A 25,542-nucleotide genomic window follows, 5' to 3' on the forward strand; every position below is an offset into this window, starting at 1 on the left:
CAGCTTTGGACCTAGACTTGTGCTCGAGCAACGTTCAAGATGCTTTCGTCATTGCGGTCGAACAGCAAGCCAGAGAACGTCTGCAGAGGCTATCCGCTCTCAAACGTATCACGCCTGTGGACATGACGAAACTTTCGAAAGAGGTAACAAAAAAAAAATAATTTTTTTAAAAGATCAACCATCAATACATATACAATGTAAGTCTCCGACTCGTATAAATATTTCAACAGTAGATTCTTGAGGTCAAAAGAAACACGTTTTTCCTTTACCATTTCCTTCTATTTGGCCATAATAAAAAGATATAGCCATTTTAAGTTTTCATAATGAGCTGCGCCACCCCTGGAAAAACACAATTACCTTCAGAATAACTAGCTAAATCTGTGACAGTACACATCTGTGGATCTTTTAAACAGAGTTGTATTCAGCCAAAGTAAGAACCCAATTTTTCGAATTTCATAGATACTTTTTAATTTTCGAATATCAAATTACTCGAAAACGGCGCATATACGCATATACGAGAAAATATGAAGCATACTTTTATTTTATAAAACGTCCAACTTAGTTTCAACAGTTGGGTTCTTTGAATTTTTGGTATTTTTATGGTACGTAATGGTCATAATGAGAAAACGAGAAACTTGTGTTCGAAAGAGATTCATCAAATAAATGAAAAACTATATTCCGAAATTAATTTCATTCGATAAAACCGTTTGTGAGATAGAACTAAAAATAACTTTCTTTTATGGTTTTTCAACAGCCTGTATCTCTTAAACCGTGCCGATTTGAAAAAAATATTGAGGGATAAAAATATTTTTTTTACTCAATATCTACTGTTAAAATATTTGTACGAGTCAAAGACTCACCCTGTATACAATCAATTCAGTTTTCAAACATAAGCAAATTATCTCTTTATTTTTGTAATAGTTAAATACTTCGTAGAATAGAATAAGATTTGCATTTCCCAAATCATTGAAATACAATAATGCACAAAAAGAAGGAAACAGGCCAAAATTATAATGAACAAAACATGATTAGAACAGCAATATTACAGTATAAACTATGCAAATTCTCACAAAAGTTAGGGGCGTTCATAAATTACGTGAGGCGTTTTTGTGATTTTTTAACCCCCTTTCTCACTCTGCTGAGATTTGGTTCAACCTCCTACCCCTATCAGAATCTTATGTGAGATTTTTTAGGTTTTTCTTTATAGTTTTCGCAGTTTCTGATATATTTGGTTCAAATTTGAAACATGCATTGACCTAAAGGTTCTAAATGATCGGACATGCCAAATAATATTGAAAATTCTTAGGGTGATGATTTTTCAGGGGTCGTTCCCCCCGTATATCCCCCATATTTTTGACGTGAGCTACTGGAAGCAGGTATATTCCAAAACTTCCTTGTTTTGTTCACAAATTTTCAGACCCATGAAATTTTTTCGAATCTCTGACCAATTTCTATAAAATTTCTGCTAAACGAAAGGTTGAAAAAACCGAATAAAAAGCGTCAGGTTAAGTAACCTACATATTGATTTTGATTTCGATTTGTATAATTTGTAATTTCGATTTTTTATAAAAGATCCTGAAATTGCCTTCCTCCTTCGTCGATGCAACCCTCCATTCAAAAAGGAAAAAGTTTTTACACCCTGTAGCTCCGTAACTAGTGCAGAAAAAAGAGACTAAAATTTCGCATAATAGGGCTAAGCATCAATTGTTCAAAACTTGTAATATAATAACTCTAGATTATTTTCTGCGAAGATGGTAGGTACTTTTCTGTGTAACATTGATCAAATAACATTGAGAAAATAATCTATGCCCGCCACCATCTTTGTTGCGAGGTCATGGGGAGGTAATTTACTTGTTTCTCGTTTCCTGCTAGATGGAGCTCAGATATTATGAATACTTTCAAGCTCCAACTAGCATTAAATTAAGATCCGTCAATCCTGAGCTGTTGGTGGTAGTTGTGTTGATATAATGAAATCAAAGAAGACCGATACCTTGGTCAGCATCAACTCTTCCGCCTTCTCCTGGGATTGTATGGTCTTTCCGTTGGCACTTAATTGTGGCCTGTGGCTAGTTCGATTCGGATTCCAGATTTGGTTGTCAATTGTCTATTTTATTTTTTTAGGACCACCGTTGGTGCCTGAATAAAATATCTCACATTTCATTGGTATGAGATATATTTTCCAATTAAACCAACATCATTACCATTGAATTTTTACCTCCACTAATTTTACTTCGAATAAAAACATAATTTTTCTGTTGCAGTTGAATCAGCAAGCAAACTCAACAAGCGAGGACCTCAACGGCTTCATCCAGAACACCCCAATTTACGTTACATCATTGACATCCACAGAAAATACAAACAACAACTCCACCGCAAACAAGTCGGTAGGCGGCGTTATTGCCACCAATACTGCTGAAACGAAAGAAGTGTCACTCAACTCCTCCAATCAGCTTCCCAACAGCAGTGCCGAAGAACCAAGTGATCTTAAATCGAACAATTGTGCGAAACAAGTGCCGAACGACGTGCGAGTGTTGAATTTCAGTGATAGTCAACCCGAATCTTCGGATCTTGCGCAGCAGCAACAACAGCCGGAAGGACTTCGGCTGCAGGACAGGAGGGTCTCCTCACCTTTTCAGAATGGACGTACGGAGTTGCTGTTAGGAGCAGATGATAACAAACTGAAAACTACAGCTATTATCGAAAGCAATAACAACAATAATAAACTAGGAATCGACGGAGAATTGAGGTAAGTTAGGTAGTTTGAATTTTTTCTTCTAATGCTGAAATTTGTTCATTATTGAAATATTATTAACTAGTAAGCCCGCAGATACGCCTTGGCTGTGGTTCGAGCATGCGTCCTTCGCGGTTCGCATCGGATCAGTGTTACCAGATAACTGAAATGAAATTATGGAACCAGGTTGCCAAAATTATCAGATTTTCCTGAAAATTATGTTACAATAGATGGCAGAAAGGGGATTTATCTCAGATCTGGCAAATACCTTTCATTAACATGATGAAGTGAAAAATGTTGTTATAGATTTTTATGTGAATGATCAGAGATGTCTCTATCTAGTCCATGAACAATGCAATTTTCTTCAAAGTTCAATAAATGCGCAAGTACACCGAAACTATGTTTTTCGAAATTAAACCCTATTACCATGATAAAAAGGACGAAAATAACATACGCCTCAAATTTAATAGAAAAAATCAAGTGATGTAGAAAGGGCGTACATTATTAGTAGATGGTTTTTATGACACAGCCCACTCGGCGAAACTGTGAAAAATTCCAACTACCTGCTGATGGGTAACACAAAAGATAAATAAATTTCATATTTTCGAAGACTTGACAGCAATAAAGAGAGGAATACAATCTTAAAATAATTTCATAATGATTCCGCAGAATATCGATTAAAATAGGAGATTCCGTAGGTACCGTCTGAATTCCGTAGATCTACTCAAAATTCCGTAGGTGTGGCAGCGCACAGCGCCGAAATAAGTAAACTTGGAGGTTCGATTTTTGACGTTAAGTATTTCAATCAATTCTGGGATTCCCCGGCAATGGAGAATTCCCTTAGATGTAAAATAATTTCAATAGCCGAAGTGACTGATATCTGTTGCCGAAGTTCTGATAAACAGAAAATATGACAAATATTTTCAATATATTCAACTCTCTCTAAATTATGTTACAATTATCGATTATGTTACACTTTATTGGTCAACTCTATTTTTCCGAAAAATTATGTTACAATCTGATAATTATGTTACACCTGGCAACACTGCATCGGATGTGGCTCGGTGTGTTTCGCCTCAGACTTGGCTCGGGTCTGCGGCCCTCCTTGAGGCGCCTGCGCGTTTGTGGTTCGCCTAAAGCGACCCACAGACGAGCAACTTAGTTGACAACTATGTTGTCAACGAGGTTGTAAACCATACGAAGTTGAAGGAATATCAACCACCAACCGGCCCATAGACGTTCAACTTGGTTGTCAACACGTCGTGTTGACAACTAAGTTGTCAACTAGGTTGCTCGTCTGTAGGCTTCAGATGTGGATCTGGCCTGCATCTCTCGTGGTTCCCTCGCACGTGGCTCGGGCCTGCGACCCTCACGGTTCACCTCGGATGTTACACGGGCCAGCGGCCCTCGTGGTTTAGCTGTTTTCCTAAATTTCGAAATATATATAAAGTCGTAATCGGGAATTTTTACTCTTTATTACACTCTCAACAATGCCGACTTTTCGGCAAGCTACTTTCCTTCTTCATGGGCTACAATGTTCACAATTAAACATAATGAATACAATAACAGTACTTTATTTACCTAGTTAAGATGTTACTCTAATGAACATTTGTCAATTGCAATAGGGCCGATCGGTGTTATGCAGATCATATTTGGATAAAAAACCAACTTAATTTTCTTGAACAACGACGTAGTAAACAGATCGTATCCACAACAAATCTTCCTACCTGCAATTACATATTGTGCAATGTCATGAAGTGTCAGGGACACAGAAGTATTCCTTGTTTCTTCATCACTCGTAGTAAATGGTAAACAACATTTGAACAAAAGAAAACAAAACATTACAAATCTCAAGACATCAACAATTGGTTATAAATAACACTTAGACCTTGTACATCCTCTCTGAAGTTAACACTATCATTCATTTTGATAAATAGCATTTCACTTATATTTCTTTTGTAATAATTTTGTTCGAAATCTACAATTGACACTCTCTCAAAATAAAATGTATGACCACTGCTGAATGAATGAGCGGTTAATGCCGTTTTATTAGTGTGAGTTACATTTTTATAATCACTTTTATGTTGTCTTAAACGTTCTTTCAAATATTGATATGTAATTGCATGTAGGAAGATTTGTTGTGGATACGATTTGTTTACTACGTCGTTGTTCAGGAAAATTAAGTTTTTTATCCAAATATGATCTGCATAAACCTGATCGGCCCTATTGCAATTGACAAATGTTCATTATCTTAACTAGGTAAATCAAGTACTATTATTATATTCATTATGTTTAATTGTGAACATTGTAGCCCATGAAGAAGGGCATTGTTGAGAGTGTAATAAAGAGTCCAAATTCCCGATAACGACTTTATATTATTGAAGTTGACGAAATGGAACAACCTTTTCAAAATATATGTCATCCTTATATAACACAATCCCTCAGAGCCCTACGGGCTCTTCTAGAGCTTTTTACCACCTCCTTTATTACCAACTCTATGATCCTCATTCTTTTATTACTATTTTTTGTGATATGTGGATATAGAATTCTTCTTGATTGGTTCCAATGTTATCGAATTAACAAAAATTACTGAAATCTAGTAAAGGCATTCTACGTCACAAGATTCAACAAATTCGAATGTTTCGAAGGGTGTTTTTTTCTAACTGAATTTTGAGACGAATCTTCTACGTGTTCGACAACTAATGAGAAAAGGGGTCCATAAATAATTTTAAATTTGATTTTGGTGTTTTAGGAATTTTGCAGATTTCGGAATTATCTATAGCTACATTTACATTATCTCCGCCGAATTTAAAATAATAAATTTTGATGGCTATGATTGAATAAACTCTTTCATTTTGAGTCATCTGTGAGTATTTGTTTCATGTTAGAGGTATGTCCACATTTGAGAAGTAGGAAAATTAGGAAATTTTAACTTCGGAAATGGGCTTTAATTCCGAAAGTATGGCATTCAGTTGTAGGTAACATTACATAAATAATCAATATTTCTAGAGGATTTCAAGAGGCAAAAATAAACAGTTGATCCATTTGAAATAACAAAGTTTATCACTACTACGTACATATACAGGCTTGGGATAAAGTTTGGCACCAAATTAATATCTTTGAATCAAAACGGGCGATATTTTTGAAATTTGGCAGCTGAGTGAAATGGACCACAATGCATCTGATGAGCATATTTTCATTAATGAGATACTTCCGGTTTAACCGGAAATGAAAAAACTTTTTTTTATTTAAATGGGACACCCTGTATATTTCTGCAGATTCTGAAAGTGCACCTTGTTTTGGATCGGTCCAAATCGGGTTCCATGTAAAAATTATCTGTAAAAAGAAGAAATTCAGCCTTTTTGTACATTTGAGAAAAAATCCATTCAAATAAATAAATCGTTGTTATTTGTATCAATAGTGAGAAATAAAACGAAATCCTTTGTATCAGATAACTCTTTCTGCTTTTCATGACGTATTTTATATGAAAATCTATAAAAAGAAGAAATACAGGGCTTTTACTAGTAGAAAAAATTTATTGAAAATAATTAAAAAAAAAATCATTTTAAATGTTCGAAGTGCTTTATCGTCAGGAATAATATCAGATAATAATAAATCTACAATACCACCACAGATATTTTAATGAAACTTGACATACATGTACTATGAATCAAGAGGCATTTTTTAATGTATCCTTTTTTTTAAATTTCCTCCAGTGGCGTTCGTACGTAATTTGACCTACCTATTTTGGCAGACATTGATGGTACGCCACAGATTTTTACTGAAATAAAAATTATTTTTGAAATTCTCAATCTTTTCTTACCAAAGTTGATCACTTGATTTTTTTCAATCCGATGAACGGTTTTCGCTTATAAAAATAAAAAACGTTTCTCTGCATTGAAATAAATTACATTTTGCATGTAAGTAAGAAAGAATTGTTACTTATCGTAGTGGACTGTGGCCAAGCATTTGATATTTCTTTTGTCAAGGCGGTTATTTCGTGTAACAGTTCATCAGTCTTTAAATTCAGTTCTTCGCGTCTTATTCATTTTTGAAAACTTTACCACTCTGTATCTCAAAAGGTAAGTCGTTTAGAACATATGTTCATATGTTCTTAAAATGAGCCCAAAAATCACCCCCATAAATATTGACATTCAATTAGGAAACACCCTGTATATAGATATATACACAGGTTTCGAAACATATTCATTTTTTCCTAGCTCTTACGTTTAGAGAGCTGCCATTCAATCCCGTCGAATGTTGCCCACCCTGTACTTTCGAAAAAAATGTTTCAACTAGAAATTGTTAGGTATCAATGGAGAGAGTGAAAGAACATATTTTTTAAGCTTGACCTTGACTTCACGGTTATTTCAGATCACCTTGATTTTGAACATGGAAACGCATATTTTTTACTGCAGATTATTATTCGTAATAAGAATAGTAACTTTTTTTCATCGGATTCCAAAATATTGTACTGAATTTTAATTGAATTGTTGGGAAAAAACAAAAATAATAATTAAAATTCGATGAAAAAAGGTTCAAACAAAAATTACTATAATACTTTTTTATGACAAATAAAAATCTGCACTAAAATTACAAGGTGCGGTATTTAACCTGAGACAGTAAATTATCTTAAGAACTTTAGAAGAAAATGGTTCAAATAAAAGTTATTAGGGGAATTAGGGGAATGGGGAAATAATATGAACATATTTTGTCTCAACCTCGGCTTATTTTTAATAGGAATGGTATATTTTTTAGAGCAGATTCTTGTAAGTAAGGAGTAATTTCTGTCTGAAACTTTTTTATCGTATTACAATTATGTATTATTATATTTAATTTTTTTTCTAACTGTTTAAATCAAATTTAATTCAATATTTTGAAATCCGATGACTAAAAGGTTTCAAACAGAAGTTACTGCTTTTTTATGGAGAATAAGAATCTGAACTAAAAATATACCTTATCATTCAAAAAAATCAAGTTGGCCTTGAAAGCAAAATGTTGACTTACTGTCCCCCTTAATACCTTACAATTTTTTTTGACACATTTTTTTTAAGTAGGTATTTAGTTTTTGAGATAATTTACTGTCTCAATTCAAATGCCGCGCTCTGTATATGAAGTTCAACCATCAAGGTAAGAATTACATATTCATAACTCATTTTCCATATGAACTCTCAAACGGTTTTAAATTTCCATCGTATTAGCTTTTTGAGTTGCAAATATGGATCAAAAGTTGTTTCATGTAACGGAGAGTTAAGAGCATGACCTCTAACCTGCAACGGTACTCTGTACTCCTGACATCCACTTGGTTCAACTCATGCCACGACAATGAACAGAAGAATATGATTATAAACGATAGCATAGTACGCTTAGCTTCATTATGAATATATTCTTATTAGTCCTAATGAAAAGTTAATAATGAAGATCTGAAGAATTAACAATTCAATTATGTTTGAGGAATTTACGTTAGGCAAACTATAATCAAAGCATACCATAGTTAACTACTATTTCTTCGCCGAAGAATTATAAATGACGTCAAATTTTACACCACACCAATTAACACCAAACGAAAGCTCAGATAATGGTTACTTGGTGTGGTAAACTTTGACTTTCAATACTCGGCGAAGAAATAGTAGTTAACTATGGTATGCTATGGTTAGGTGTGGTAAGCTCGAGGAAAAATCCCTTTATTCTATCAAATCTGATACCAGGTTATAAGTGTTAATATCCGTAAGAATGATGAATGATTCGAAACAGAATTTCCCCACAAATTTTGGATGGACGCACCTTGAAAACACGGCTGGTAGTCTCAAGAACTGATAGAAACCAGACAAGATTTTAAGTCGAAATTCCATAACGCCTACAACCTGGTTTGTCTCAAATCTTACTTGACATCTTCAGAAGAGTATAATATTCCTCATTTCTCTGGGATATTTGGTTTACTGTCACTTGTCAAGGAGCGGCTAAATCAAATTCACCGTTCGAACAATATCTTGTGGTGAGGAGGATGGGTTTCAAGCAGCTGGCTATCAGTTTCACAATCCGATATTGGAATTCGCCAAAGTGTGGGATATTTCAACTAGTGTGAAAAAAGGGAACTGAGATTTTGCTTTGCTTAGATATCAATCTTTTCGGTTCATCATTTGCATTGTGTAGTGAATGGTTTGATACTATTGAGAATTGAACGCCCGGGGGTTCAACATAGTCTATGAAATTTTTTTCGAAATATTATTCATCGCATAAAAACACAATCGGTTTGACCCTTCACTCTCTCAAGGGGCAAACAAAAAACTCCTGATGATTCAGTTCTTTTTTAATATATATCAATGCATAAAATTTTCAAGATGCTTCGCTATAACATATTGTTGAATATTCTTATAATTTATGGTATTAGTCAACAATCGACATTTTTATTTATTTACAATTTTGTTTCCCGGCAAAAGAATTCTGGGAAGAATATTCAGCGATATGACTAATAGGTACCAGAACTTTTCAAGATACATGATGGACTACCTCCTCCAGGTATATTAATCTTTTATGCAATATTTGATATGTAGGTATCTTACATACAATTTTTTTATGATTTTTTAACTTTTTTCATACCCGTTCACATTTAAGTGATGTAAATTATACAGGGTGTTTCCAAATTAGAGGTGAACCTTAGAGAAGGTGTTAGTATCACTCATTTGCTATCGTTTGAGCCATATTTATCGATAACCAAAAATCAACAGTTTCAAATATTTGAGTTCTTGTGTTTTTCAAAAAATTTCTCACCTTACTTAATTTTTCGTCAATTTTTTTTACGTTGACCAATAAAATCTTGAAAAAGAATTAGTATGATTTAAAATTTGGTATATACCTACATTCTAACGAAAACTTTTTTAGGGAATACAGAAGAAATTTGGCAAGTTTTTAAAATAATTCTTTCATACATGAATTGTGGAATTCGGTAGTTGCAGGCAAGTTGATATTGAAATTGATTTTTCTTTTCTTCATATACCAAATTTTAAATCATACTCATTCTTTTTCAATATCTAATACATAATAGTTTTGCTTTTTTCATACGTATCATATCTTTTTATGATGAAAATAATCCAAAATTATAATCAAACTTGTTCAACGTAGAAAAAATTGATGAAAATGAAGTAAGGTGAGAAATTTTTTGAAAAACACAAGAACTCAAATATCCCGGAAACTGTTGATTTTTGGTTATCAATAAATATGGCTCAAACGACAGCAAATGAGTGATACTAACACCTCCTCCAATGTTCACGTCTAATTTGGAAACACCCTGTGTATTGTTCAATAAAAAGTCTCCACCCATTACAGTCTCATCATATTGTTAAATTTAATATAGTTCATCCATTGATTGAACTATCAATGCTTCATTTAGGAATGAGTAATGTACAGGGCTGGGCATAAGTTAAGAATAAAATTCATATTTCTTCAACCAATAACTCAAAATGAAAACACTGAAACTTGGTTTTTAATTACTCTCATTTTCCAGCAATGAAATTGAGTGTTTTTCACCATTCAACTTCTGTTTTTCAAAGGGAAACATATACCAGTTTGAGCTAGTTGGAAAGCTCACAGAAAATAGAATTCTACTGCAATCTGTTTTTGTTGTTATCAAAAGCAAAAAGTCTCTTGGAGAAGAATAAATTAATAGGTTCTCAACCACTCACTCAAAATGAAAACGCTGAAACCTGAAGTCTGATTTTTAATCAATTGAATGGGGTTGAGGCTAAGAGCTTCTAAAAGTTTGAAGAAAAACGCTCAATTTTATTGGCAGAAAGTGAGGGTTATTAAAAATCAATTGACGGATTTGATTGTTTTCATTTTGAGTGATTGGTTAATAAATAATAATTTTATGCCCAACGCCTGTATATTCAATGCATTGCTTCCATTGTTATTGTCGTTATTCATGTTATTATGCAAAGGGTTTGATGAAAAAATGGACCCTAGTTTTGGGTAACGAATGAACATATTTATACGTCTAACTACTGCCTATATCTACAATTGCAAAATATTGTTGTTTTTGTCAATCCTGCATGATCCAATAACTTGACTTCTTCATTTATGTAAGGATTTATGTCTCGGTTCTTTAATTTTTATTGGAAAATAATTGTTATACATGTATATATTCTTATCCATAATATAGTCATAATTTTTTGCCATTCGAACGCTTCAATAACAATGAATCTCATTAAATCGGCACATTTAAACTGCTGGGGGGGTTTATCCGTTAGTTATTATTATGTTGAACTTGGCCATGAAGAACGTAAATATTATGAAAAAACTACCTTGATTAGCTAATCACCATATTGGAACACTATTATCAGATCAGGATATAGATTACTGATTTAAAAGGCTAGCATCTTGAACGGACTGTGCAGTAAAGCCAGTCAACTATAAGATTAAAATGTTCCTCGGTTGTTTTTGTGCAGCATATTGAAGCACTTGAACTTTGGGTCTGAAGTGGAAATCGACTTATCTCCCCACAAATCAAAGAGACCTTTTTAGGATCTTTTGACAAAAAATGATGCATCTTCACATGTTAATAACTTCATAATCAGATCCATCTTTCACTTCAATCTAGCATAGCATAATAAGATAAGCTTCGAATAAAATATAAGAGTAAAAGTTTTTTATACAGGGTGAGTAATTAACTCATACAAATATTTCAACAGTAGACTTTTGAGGTCAAAAGAAACACTTTTTTCTTTACCATTTAATCCTAATCGGCTCGTTTGAAAGAAAGAGGCTGTTGAAAAACCAAAATGTTATTTTCAGTTTCATCTCACAAACAAACGGTTTTATCCAAAGAAATGAAATTCGAAATATTGTTTTTGATTTATTTGATTAATCTTTTTCGAACACAAGATATCCCCAAGGTCTTCCAGTTTTCTCATTATGACCATTACGTAGTATAAAAATACCAAAAATTCAAAGAACCCAACTCTTGAAACTGAGTTGGAAGCTATCTAATGAATATTTGAACGTTTTGTAAAATAAGAGTATTCTTCATATTTTCTCGTGGTATATTTGGTATGTTTGAAAATAAACATTGGGTACAAACTGCTACTATATGCAGCATTAGGTGGCTCCGGTCCCTATTGTACACTGTACATAAATGTACTTTCAGTAGAATTACAACAATTTCTTCCGGAAGTCATTCATGAACATCCTCCTAGTAGTGGTTCAATTCTACCCTACCCACCTTCTTCAATTTTCGTCAGGAATTCAGTAAAATCGCTGTCAGCATATTCTTTCAATTGGTGCTGGAATTCCACATGCAGTAGGGGCCCTTTGTTGATCAAGCAGGTAGATAGGTCAATAGAATTCTTTAGCTAATAGACCGCGCACAAATATGATCCGTCTTTCCCACATACTATTCTCAGAACGGGGACGAAGCTATAAAATGTTGATCGTGTATATAAGAGTGCTCTCAGACCTTTCATCTTTTCAGTCATGGGAACCATTTCTTGGTTTACATGGAGTTATATAGGAAATGAGTGAATGAAATATTCCATTCATATTCGAAAAATCTTACGTTCAATGTGTATACATGGTAAAAATGAATTCAAGAGGTGATTCGTTGTTAAAAAATAGTGTGGATATACGAAGGCGTAGAAGGGCCACATAATATTTTAAAAATATTTTTCCTTAAATTCCGACTTTGAAGTCGGAATTTAGTTAAATTCCGAGTTCAATGTCGGAATTTAACAAAATTCCGAGTTCAAAGTCGGAATTTAACAAAATTCCGAGTTCAAAGTCGGAATTTTATTTACTTCGAAACCGATACAGGCTAGATGCACAGGGTGTTGTTCTAGGACGACATAGATTATTTCTCCATATAGGTACATATACTGAGTGGGGGCCTGGGAGCTCAATGTTATTTTATGGTTACTATTTCAGTACTGGGGTGGGGGGAGGTTGTGCCCAACCTTACCTCTACCTGTCTACGACCATAATTTCATAATTATTCAAAAACATGGACCTAATGACAATTTTCTCCAATAAAATACATCAAGTTTAATATTTATTAAAGCACCACGCGTGTTTATTTTGTGAAATCTGAATCCTCTCCTGAATATCTCAGCATATTTGGAAATGAACCAATTCGTCATAGAGCTGCCTATCTGAGGTTTTCTCACCGTTGTAATGACCTCTTCATGTAAGAAACATCAAAGCACACCGGGTGTACCTCGGGGTGTACTGATTTCTTGTACATTGAGCCTCACGAGTACATATGAGAAGGAAATTTATTCATAAAATATCCGGAATATACCTAAAAAACAGTTATGTCTAAAAAAATATTCATGTCATGTCTGTAAAAGGTTGTCATATGTTATGACCTCTCATAGAAGAAAACTCAAATAATAATGTACACCCTGTGTACATAATTATTCATTCATCATAAATGTGGGAACACCTTGTTTTATATGAATTTGAATATTTGTAGAAACGCATACTGTAATTCAGGAACAAATCTACTTCGTCATAGAACACCCTGTAGAAGTTCGGACCTGAATGAAATTCCGAGTTTGAAGTCGGAATTTAGTAAATTCCGACTTTGAACTCGGAATTTAACTAAATTCCGACTTCAAAGTCGGAATTTAAGGAAAAATTTTTTTAAAATATTATGTGGCCCTTCTACGCCTTCGTATGGATACTTCATGTTTTTTGTTTTATTGATGGGATTCTTGGGAACCATAAACTGAGAGAAATGAAATTGAGCAGACATTCTATGCGAGCGAGCAAATAATTAAATTTTTTTTTGTGATGATCCCCTGTAATTGCAAGGGTCAGTCCCCTAAAACTTAACAGTACCCCTCCAAACTCAGGCTCTGGAAGCGCCACTAGCGAGTAGATAGTTTTCGTTTTTCGAATGCCAATACCAAAATATCAACATAGTAAATTTCCAGGGATTTTTATGCCGAATTCCAAAGGCTCATTACTTCAAATGATAACACTGATTTTGAACTGAAAAACTAAAATAAAAATCAATCGGAAACTAATAAAGAAAAAAGATGTACCTTATATGTGAGAATGCTATTGGATCAAAATGCCATCCATGTGCATAACACTAGCCATTTCAATCATTTCATTTTCATCAACATTGAAAAGATAGAATAATTGGTAAGTTTATGCCAAGTAACCAAGAACTAATGCCTAAGAAAGGGGCCAATCTTATGGGCACCTGATAAATACGTGAACGCCATCTGGTAATTAGATGGGTGCCTTTCTTAGGTCTTAGTAACTCTGCATAAACTCACCATATAGGTATATCGCAGAAATGCTAAAGTTATAAGACGAGCAGTTACTACCACTAGCATCATGAAGAGGGCAAGCAAATGTGGTGAATTGATTCATTTAGAACATGTACCACAGTACTAAACTATCCATGAAAAAAATTGCATGCAGGTAATTAAAGTATAACAAGTACAATGAAAAATTATACAGGATGTGTTTTTCTTGAGTTTAAATTACAAAACAATTCGACGATATCTTAAAATTTTCATATTTTGTTGTATATAGGTAAACAATTTAAAACGAAAAACAAATTTTCAGTTGAATTGCCGAATAATTACAGAAGTAAGAGTGAAACAAAAATTCTAGGAATTTCAGAAAACACTCTGCATATCGGAAACGAGGTTGTTTTTTATCAAGTCCAATATCCTCTACAAGGAAAACTGTGAATACACAGTTTTCGTTTACCTGTTCACTCGTGAAACACCGTGTATATATAATTCAACTCTTATTAACGCAATAAAAGATGAACAGGAAGAATAAAAGAATTCATTGGATTGAATTAATGAGCGCTTCCAACACGTGCAATGAAATTGTGTAACTAAAATTGAGAAGATATCAGAATTTCCAATGAAAAATTACATGCTCTCAAAAATAAATATATCTCAATTACGTAAACTAGCAGACGTAATAGGTAAGGTAATTATTGTTGTTACATACCTATAGGTAGTTAATGGAGGTGGAATTATGTTATTTCTCTCCTCATCTCAATATTACGTTGATGATGGATTGCTTTGCTGATGAATTCTAAATCATTCATATTTTCGGTAGGAATGGTAATATTGTGATATTTGAAATTGCCTTGAGGTGGCTCAGCCAAAATTCCGACAAGATCTAATTCGTCGAGATTGTGAAATTGTCTTTAGTAATTTTTCAATATTCTTCGTTCGTTGCGAGCAATGTACTAGTATTATGTCGAATCATCAGGAATCTCAAGTTATGCAATGTAGTGATCGATGAAATATTTCACATGTTCACGGTTTTCTTCATACGTGTTATTTCCAGATCGTCATTCGCAAAAGATGGAAGAATGATGATCATCATAACGATAAAAGAACCAATTACCATTTGTCTTCATTACTAATAATAACACAATATGATGTTACTGTTACTAATAATTCAGCTCATAATAAATATTTCGATCTAATTAAGTAAAAAATCTTGAGTTGCACTGAAGCTGAATTGATTGCGATTATGGGAAAGTCTTGAAGGATGTAATCAACTTAGTCTTTTCTATTTCTTCTTCATTTTCCGTCTGTGATTAGACGGAATAGGCAGTTTCTGTTTCTACAACTTTTACTTACTGATTATAGTGAAAGAATATTTTGTCGTAATGATTTCTCTATTAAAATTGGAAATGAGAGATCAATGAATCATAAAAAAATCGTTACCTACTGAAATATGCCGTCTTTCCTACTCATTATTCAGTTCGGTTAATAATTTTCATAATGGTTAGTTGATAAATTGATTTTCCTGACAATCCAATATAATTTTACTTCATCACTGAACATGCTAACCTTCAAGGCAAAGTCGAAAAACAAAATATTTATGTGAGAAAATGAATACAATGCTATACATCATTATATAAAAAGCTTCTTCCGCTTGATATATTTTTTTCACCTTCAACTCTTTCGTGATGGTTAAACACTATGGATCAGCTGATGGATTAATTTTGAAGCTTAGAAATAAGGAGTTTATTCATTATTTCAGATGAATTAAGGATTATACCTACTATTATTAAACTCATATATCTACTGTATAGTTTCCTGTGTTCTCCAGAATTCAATACTTCTGTTGTATTGCTGTTCATTTCTGCCTATACCATTTTCTGAGTTAATGTGTAATTTTAAGTTGCCTCACTCAGAAACAGTATTTTGTTTCTGAATCAATTTCAATCATACTCATAATGAAATTAAAGAAGTATCGAAAATTAAGAAACAATCGATAAGAAAGAAAAGAATAATAAATATCTCAACCAAATAAGAGTTTCAAATTCAATTTATCATTTATCCTATTGCATAAACAATCATTTCGAGAATATATTTGTGTCTTGTTAACTTCACTGTCTTTATGCTTTTCAATTATTTGCAATGAATTCTAGTGCAAATATCTTGTTGTTTTCTCTTTTTATCTTAATATTTCCATTGTCATTATCATCTCACTTTCTCATTCCCAGGCCAAAATTATCATGTTTGTCTATTTGTACGTTTCATTTTTTCGTTATTTCAACTCAAATCAAATATTTTAATCGAAAATTGTGAATTCCATAAATTTCAATCCGTGTTCATCAATCAGTCGTAAAACGATAAATCAAAATCAAAAGGGTTGCGCCGATACAAAGCTATTCAGGCACGTTTTTCATTCAAAACACGTATTCGAATTTTTTACATTCTTCTGGCCAAATCAAGAAACGACAATCTTTATAAAAGGTTCTTCCTCTAGACATTATCGTCATGCTCGAACGAATAATTCTCATTGTACAAGGTAGACCTTCTCAGGTGTATATTACCTCCGGAGCCAGGAATGCCCCAAGTATTTACCTGGGCAATCGGAAGTAAGTTTAGACACAAGCCGCACAACAGAACTGGGAAGGCACCTCTGAAGGTATCAAAACTTCCTACTTTTGTACCTGACTCTACACCCACTTGTTCTTGGCTCACGAGACTTGGAGAGCTGGTAGTCCGAAGTGGAACTTCTTTGGTACGGTGGTAAACTAGTCCTCAAGTGTTGTGGATTTCCAGATCAAAAATATTGAATGAATTGGTGCCAGTGTTATTGATATGTGCGAATCAATGCTTGTTACGAGGTGTTTCTTCCTGGATCTATAGTTTAGTGTCAATCAATTTTGGATTAGTTGGAATTTTTTGTCGTCTGTTATAGATGAAAATCAAAACGGATATGGGAATTCTTAAATTTTATTGGTGAGAGCAGTTATGTGATATTATGTCATTCTTTGAATGAGCCGTAAAGAATTCCAGAAAACTGAAGAATATAAATCCTTGTTCCATCTACGACCGAATATTATCGTAAAAGAATTATGCACTTGGCAGAGAACTACACAAAAAAGATTGCATATTAATTCAAGCTTAAGGAGTACCGCATTATTTTATAAAATACACAAAGATTGATTGAACAAGCAGGTTGGAATGAAAACAGATTTGTGGGAATTAAAACACCGCTAACCACTTTCAAGGTTTCAAATTTCTTTGAAACTTTTTGAAGATTTTGTGAAGATGAAGGATATCTAATTTTTCTCATTTATTATCAAAAATTAGGTCCCTAACTTACAAGCGATTGTAATCAATTGATGAGGTGATCTTTAATTCTACTTTACAATATTGATATTCAGGCAGAGCGCAGAACTATATACAAATAATTTATCCTTATTGAAGATAACGGAACCATAGAATAATATGTACCTATAATATAGCAAGGGCAGTCATATATTATTTCGATTTCCACTGAAGCATCGGTGTTTTCTTAAGACTCTTCTTTCTAAGAATATCAATCTTAATTGTCAAAGTACAAGAAAATATATCTACTGAAACTGTGAATTTTTTCTATACCCACACAGTTTTTCCTCGAACTTTTCAGGAGCAATAATGAAAATCTTCATTTGAATATTCCAACAATCAATAAAAAGAAGGATAGCTTATATTTCCTTTGCTCGAAGTAAAAGTTATCGTAAAATTCCATTCCACCTAGGTGAGAATTTAATAGCTTTATCAGTGAATACAAAAGTTTCGTTTCTGAGAAAGCTTAATTACCGAAGCTTCTTCATGCGTTACTTAAATATCCATTATACACTAAACATTTCTTCGGAAATATTTCAATACTGATGAAAAAGAATAGAAACCCAATAAATGTCATAAAACGATAATAACAACATTAGGAAAACCAAAATTTCATAACATTATAAATTCTTACCCTTTTCTGAGCTCATATATAAAAAGAATATGGCAAAATAAAATCTTTGAACTGTTCAAATGTCTTCTTTATGACTCCAGTATATAAAGTTCCCTATCTACTTCCTCTAGTTTTAGTAGATTATTCTTCGTTCGTTGTCCCCCCTATAGTATATTCATGATGTGGTAAAAGTTAAACACACAAGATGTTTATTAATCTATCCATATAGTGATTATACATCTATTTGAAATGTTTGAAAGCTGAATTGTAAGGAATCTCTTAAAAACGAGCGCTTAGGACTTTTGGAGAACATTGAAACTGAAACTGTGGAAAGTCGGAAAAACTTTCTACAAAGAATTGTAGTTACATCAATTAACGGCTTTTATGTTCAATTAAAACACTAGAATTGTTTTAGTCCGCTTTCTGTAACCCAGAAAATATGTGTTATTTAATTCATCATTTGGAAAACTCTCGGAAAAACTTTTGCTCAAAGAATTGTGTTTACATTAAAAGAATCGAAAGGCTTTAATATTAAATTGAAGCATTACTTTCTGAAGTCCATAAAATAAAAAAAGTTGTATTAATTTCGCATCAAATTAACAGTAATACCAGGCCTTTTTTATAAAATTATAAATACATAAAGCTTTAGTCCTGGAGTAAAAAGTATTGTTATGGAAAGTTTCGCATTTAAAGTTTCATAGTGCAGTTTGTGAGGTTTACAATTTTTTGTAATAAAAATAATTCAAATACTTCGGAAATCAACAGCCTTCGTGAAAAATTATAGCGTTTCTCATTTGTTTTTCAATAAATTTCGGGGGGAAATTTATCTGATTCGACAAAAAGAGTTCTTCATTTCAAGCAAAAAATCAAATTTGATTCATTTGAAGTAAAAAATACTCGAAAAATGATACAAAAATTTCTTATATTAAATCATCGATAATAATAAATACTCAAATGGAAAATAATTTCATCATTCTAACATGGAATCTGGAAAGGAAATCGAAAAATTGAACTTAGAACCCGCTCAAATGTTCAGTGTACATGTTGACACCGACTCCGGAAAATTTATCTTCACATAATATGATACTGATGAATCAAAATGAACGTCATATCGGAGTTGCAGTTAACAAGGCAACAAAGACCGAGACAAAGACAAAAGCCAAGTTTATTGGGGCAATTCCTAAAATAGAGACATATATAGATAAGTAAGTGAAAACAAATGATTATCGAGTGGTGAAAATATGATAAAAGGACGTTCACATCAATGACACCTGTATATAATTTTGGAAAGCCCGAATTGATATGCTTTACCAAGAATTCCAAATGGAATCCAGTTATATTTTTTGATTAGTTCTTCGTGCAGGTGAATTGGTGTTTTTGAAGTTTCATTAAAATACAAAACATAACAAAATTCCGAGATTCATCAGAACTCTTAAGATGATAAAACAATTTTTTCAGGAACTGTGTATTTCATATAAAATTCGAATTAATTTTTGGAATTCAGAGTTATTATGAAATTTAAATAGTTTTACTATTATCGCTTCGTTTCTAGATAATTCCATCTCTGTCTCATATTATAACATCTGAAATCTCTTATCGACGAAGCAAGGAGTATGAAAACACATTTTATTCTATAACTTTTATACCACTCGAAGAAACTTTGTGAGTAATTATATGATGATTACGAAGTTCGCTGCCTCAAAATTGCATTCGATCTCTAACGTCCAGTTTCATAATACAATTCAACGTCACTTTAAGCTTAAAGTCTCCTTTACTATCATTTTTAGTAGGGTTGAAGGAAGCTTTAAAATTAAAGCGACTTTAGGTTTGATTATGAAACCGGCCGTAAGCTTTTTAAGCATTTTAAGCAGTGAAAAATGAAAGACAATGTTTGAAACTTATATATCTACCTACCTATGCGTGACATTTGCACAATGATTTACTATATAATGATATAGTAATACATAATTTAAAAGCCACAATTTTCAGCAGTATATGACTAAATTAGTGGAGGATCAACTATTTCTTAAATTTTTTTATGAAATATCGGCTATGAGCTAGGAGCTTTTTTTGGGAGTAAACTGTTTTAATCTCGAGCCAAATTCTTCAACATCCAAGATGCACACTTGGAGAATTTGAGAGCATGGGTTTAAGAAACGAAGGATGTTAACCTCCGACCACGCAAAAGAATACAAATATACCTACTTACGAAAAGCGACACAACGGAAACAAAAGATACAAGTATCAGCCGCGCCTACTATGTGTGCTATACCTTACTGTGGACCATTTGAAATTCCAAGGACCAACCTCAATATGTATAAAATGACTCATGACGGCATGGGGGCCCACACAATGAAATCGAAAATGAAAATCAAACAAAGGATTATTCTTGTCCTAATGATAGGTGTGAAGTGCATTATTCCTATGAATATTGATCAGAAAAGAAGAGGATAGGAATCATTGTATATTCTTGCAGTGGAATAAATATTTAAATACATGTTCATGTGTTCAGTAACGTAGACATTACGACACAAACATATTCCTACACAATATACAGGGTGTCTGTGAACAAATGCGAAGGTCTTAGGGAGATGATTCCTCGATGAAAATAAGCAGGGGTAGTTCCTATAAAAAATTTTTCGAAATTCATAAAATTATGTATGAATATTTGTACTATTGTCTAGGACTTGAAAACATAAAAGAACGTAGAAATTCGGGATGAATTCATGAGATTAAAAAATAACCATAAACAAAAGCAACAATAACAGATCATTTATAATGAAAAACTCAATAGTCAAAATAAAAACGATTCTGCACTACTGCACTGATCCGATTTTCCATTGAATTTATCCAAAATCACATTAATCCTTTTCTGTTATCTGAAATTTTTTATTTCTCGAGGCAATTCTTCTTACCGATACGGTACATTTAAATTCATTATTGCAATCACTGAACCAGAACGCATTAAAACCAGCAATGTTGATGGTAAACTGAAATAGGTATATTGCATGAAAATGTTCAACTCGACCTGGAAGATGCATTTCTTGTTCATCAATCAATTATGTGCCACAAAACAACAGGATGTGGTTTGCGTTGATGCCTATAGTCGGTGAATAAATGTCATTTCTTGAAGTTGTTATGTAGATGTCTCCAGATTCGATTCCATATTTAATTTGCTGGATATAACAGGGAATTCTATTATGAGCGCTCAACAATAGCGTATTTTGCGCCTGTGAAAAGTTTGATGTGAACTTTGTGTGAGAAAATGAGAGAATGTAATGAGGATATTCAATATGCCGCTATCAAAAATTCATGTTGATGGCGATAAAATCAGAATGAATAAAACTGGGTATATCCGTGACTCAGTTATACATTGAGTATTACATGGGTCCAAATACTCAATGATTATACTGACTAATACTAATAGCACAGCTTTAGAGCTGTAACAATTAATATTCTTATAATTTTAAGCTGTGGAACTTACAATAATGTATGTTAAATATACTTGAAAATTGCAGGTGGAAGTTTTATATATTATTTTTTAATGAAACATATTTGCACCAAGAAAGAACGTGAACCTTGAGAGTTGAACAAAAATATAAATCATGACTCGAGTTTTCAAATTTTTGGTCCAGAATTCATGAATAAAATCAAAAGTAAAGAAAAACTACCTGAAAAATACTATATTAGGAGTATTTTTCAGGAATACTGTACTTCATAACTCTAATAATAAGCTTCAGGAGGACGAACATTTGTGTATGCACTTTTCTTATATTTTTATTATTTATTTTTATTACGATCCACCAAATATTATATAACTTGGATATATTACCCTGAGCTCTTCATAGTCTTATCTATCTCTACCCAAATGGTTGAAAGAAAATTTGGCAGTACCCATTTTTAATTCTCTGCAAATATTTCATAAAACACCTGAATCATAATGTGGTATTCAGGGGTAATTTAATTTTGCCCCCTCCCCTAGATCAACGGCTGGATTTTTTTCGCCCCTGCAATATAATCTCGATTATAGAAATAACGAAGGCCAACTTGAATCGAAGCACATTTAGAAGTAGAGAGCCACATTATATACTTACCAATATCCCAAATATCACCATACGATAAAATGAAAAAATCAAAGAAACAAACTTGGGAATATTCAAAATAGCGATATGAAACGAATATAATATTGAAATCTTACGATATAAAAGAATTTGATTATATATATACAAATAACGTTTTTTTTTCAGTTTTCATTTTACTAATTTCCTATATTACATTCTATCTCGATTCATTCAAATTGTGGCATTCTTTCTGCGCAGTCCTACAGATAGTACTACTTCTTTATATTTCAACAGTATTATACAGTTCAATAGATTACTGTTGCTACTACTTTTTCTTTTTCTATTCGAAGTATTTTGGTACATTCCTCGCAAATCAACACCCTTCAATTTAGTCTGTCCGGAACAATTGACATTTGAGAAGTTTATTCTTCAAAGGACCGAGTTCTGAAACTCAATTCCTTTTCGGGCTTCATTGGCGCCACTGGAGCGGTAAATCTTTCAAACCTATTACATAGATATTTGGTAAAACCATCATTCAAAATGTGCCACTAGGAGCCATTTGAAGTCAAAGAAGTAGAGGTGTCGTGTTACCATGAAAGAATTTTCGATTTAAACCGACCCGAGAAGAATGAACAATATAGGGTTAAAAGGGTTTAGAGAACTAAGTACATTCTACACGTGTAATGAGAGCTATCTACTGATCAAGGTTTTGTAGCATAGATTTGATATTCCCCATAAAAATTTCAATCACAACATTCGTTTTTGATTGTTGTTACGAAAAGACAGTTCAGATCTGATTTTTTATGAAAATTCCTCTTCTTACCATTTGAATGGTCAATTAAGTTACTAAGTAAGGAAAGCTTAAATCCCTTAACAAGGAATTAATATACGAAGCTCCAGATCGGGAGTAAGTAAATTACTTACCTAGAATATCTAATAAGTGTCAAAACTGTGGAAAGGAAGGGGGAGATAATGAAGTTTATTATCAGAAATAATGGACCAAAAAGGGCTAATATAAAACCTGGTCTGTAAAACAAAAAACAAGAAATATAAAGAAACATTATGAGAAACTAGAAAAATATACTCATTCGAAGTAAAAAATATCAAAAATCACTCAATGATGTTTTCGGCAGAAATTACATATAAGTTAGAGCAATTCAAAAACGAACACAAATATAACAGTACACAATGACAGACACAACCTTTTCAGTCTCAAAGAAAAGTCCACGATGATAACCAACGATAACAAGTTTTAATATTGTGAATTTAATTCAAAATAATGTTCCAGTTGAAGAGGCCCCTTGACTGGGAGAAAATAAACTGAAATGCCTACAAATGTCATTCATATTCGGTATTTAATCCCTTTGCATTTTTTTCAATGAATATTTCGCGGATATGGAAAGTTGAAAAATTCCAAATTTAGGCTAGAAATTAGATCAAGCTTGGGACCGTAGTAACAGTTGTTTATAAAAAGGGGACAATACACATACGCCTAATGTATACTTCACTCGCATTCAATATTACAGGCGAGCGGCTTCCCTAAGTTATTATATTATAATACAAAGGACTAAATAGAATTAGGTTTTCTGCCATAAAAAATCTAATCTGCTGCGAAATGTTCTTGCATGTTACATTTAATTATTGGGGAAAAATTATTTAACTTGTATAACTCCATCCAAGGTTGCCACTTCGTAATTCGTAACTGAGATCAAACAATTTTATTTTTAAGTTCAAGATGAATGACACAGTTGAACTGGAATTATTAAACTTCAAAAAAAAAATATGATAAATACTTATATTTTCGTAACTATAAGAAATAATTTTTTTTCCAGGCCACGAAGAAGATCTGGCAGCAGTATAGTTGTACTAGACGGAGACTTAGATCCTGTGAAGAAGCCTCCGGACGACTTAGATGAAAACGATTATAACAGCATGGTGATGATGTTATCAGGCGATGGACCGCATAGAGAAATGGCGGTCGATGTTCCTGAAAGTTTCGTGGCTAGGAATAAGACGCCTCCAAGGTATCCTCCACCAAAACCAGCCTTAACAGTAAGTTGATGATAATAAATGAAAGATTCAAACTTGAGTTGCAGACTATCGAATAAGTTTTAGGGAAATGGACATTAAATTCCTGTGGGTTAAAACTCAAAACACCAAATCACAAGACAAAAACTACTCTTAATCAGAGTTCTTAATCGAGATAATGATTTGTCGGCTTAAATATCGATTTAAAATCTGCAGTTATTGAACGTTTTGCTTAGTTCATGCAGGTTTTCATCCACACCTCATCTTATAGCCTTTCCTTGTCAGAGAACTATTTTCTATTGCACGAATTAACATGTTATCAAAGATACCAACGATGAACCCACGTTAGTGAAGCTATCATAATCTACTGTTTGTCGTTGATTGCTTCGAATCTCACCAGGTGATGATCATTTTTATAGAATCCGTGTTTGAAACGATTATAACTAAACTAATCCATAAGATCATTTGAGTTTGAATTCAGTTGCATCATTGAAATGAATAAAATACCGAATTCAAATTGATTTTGATACTTGAAGAGAAAAATGAAACGTTTACAAAATGGCCATCTCTTACGCTCTTATCTCTTTTAGAAAGATTCGGAATAGGTATTCCAGATGAAAGATAATAAATCGAATCGAATTATTCTGAATTATATATTCCCTTAACGTTTTTTGAGTGCCAAAAGACGCACAGAGATCATAAAGGTACAGAAACATATCTACAATAACACATTTCAATATCTGGGATAAATAATCTTTATCTTTTTAAAATACATAAATTAGGGAGCTCCGTATGTATATTCATCATCCTACAGTAAAATGAGGAATAACATGCGAAGAACAATTTGTGACCTATTAATTTCGATATAAAATATTCAAAAGATGTAGATAGGTTTCGTCGTTTTCACACTAATTCAGTCCTTACTTCAATTCATCTTCTTACTGCATAAATTTGTTGTACGAAAAACTGCATTACAAAAATATTCTTACACAAAATTTATTCGAAAATGAAATTCGTTTGTTCGATAATAATGAATTGAAAAAAGAACTTAGTCAGTTAGTTTGACTTCGAGGTTGATGAGCATTTTAGGTACCTACTTCAATGGATTTTTATGCAAATTAACCGGGTTTATTGCCCTAATTGATGGATAGATTTATTTATTTTTCTTTGTCTCAATCATGAGAAGATGGTCACAAACATGATCGAAACGTTGGAAACTTGCTATATTTGGTTTCATTGCTTAGACTTAAATCCCCTTAAGTCAATCTATTCACTATTGAGGTCATCAGCACATACTTAGATAGATTTTACAATTATTGAAACCATGAGTTGCGCCTATGGTAGTAATAATTAAAATGGTCGGTTTATTAAATGAAAAAGTGAAAGATTTAAAAAAATCTGTTATCTGTTGAATGATCGTATCCATATTCAGCAAATTCAATGAATAATATCAGGAATTTGTATATTTGAAAAAGCGTATACTGATTTTAAAACATCTACAACTCT

At 32.8% G+C, this 25,542-nt stretch overlaps 1 protein-coding gene across 3 annotated transcripts in view; it reads left to right on the plus strand.

Annotated features, from left to right (window-relative positions):
• LOC123308944 (protein PALS1) overlaps positions 1 to 25,542 on the plus strand; it is a 71,794-nt gene that overhangs the window by 24,610 nt on the left and 21,642 nt on the right. For all 3 annotated transcript variants that reach the window (XM_044891774.1, XM_044891775.1, XM_044891776.1), the window contains 3 exons: positions 4 to 143; positions 2,262 to 2,746; positions 23,841 to 24,060. In XM_044891774.1, the coding sequence (XP_044747709.1) occupies positions 4 to 143; positions 2,262 to 2,746; positions 23,841 to 24,060 (845 nt within the window). The remainder of the gene's footprint in view (positions 1 to 3; positions 144 to 2,261; positions 2,747 to 23,840; positions 24,061 to 25,542) is intronic.

The sequence above is a fragment of the Coccinella septempunctata genome, chromosome 3 (assembly GCF_907165205.1).
Source record: "Coccinella septempunctata chromosome 3, icCocSept1.1, whole genome shotgun sequence".
Classification (NCBI taxonomy): domain Eukaryota; kingdom Metazoa; phylum Arthropoda; class Insecta; order Coleoptera; family Coccinellidae; genus Coccinella; species Coccinella septempunctata.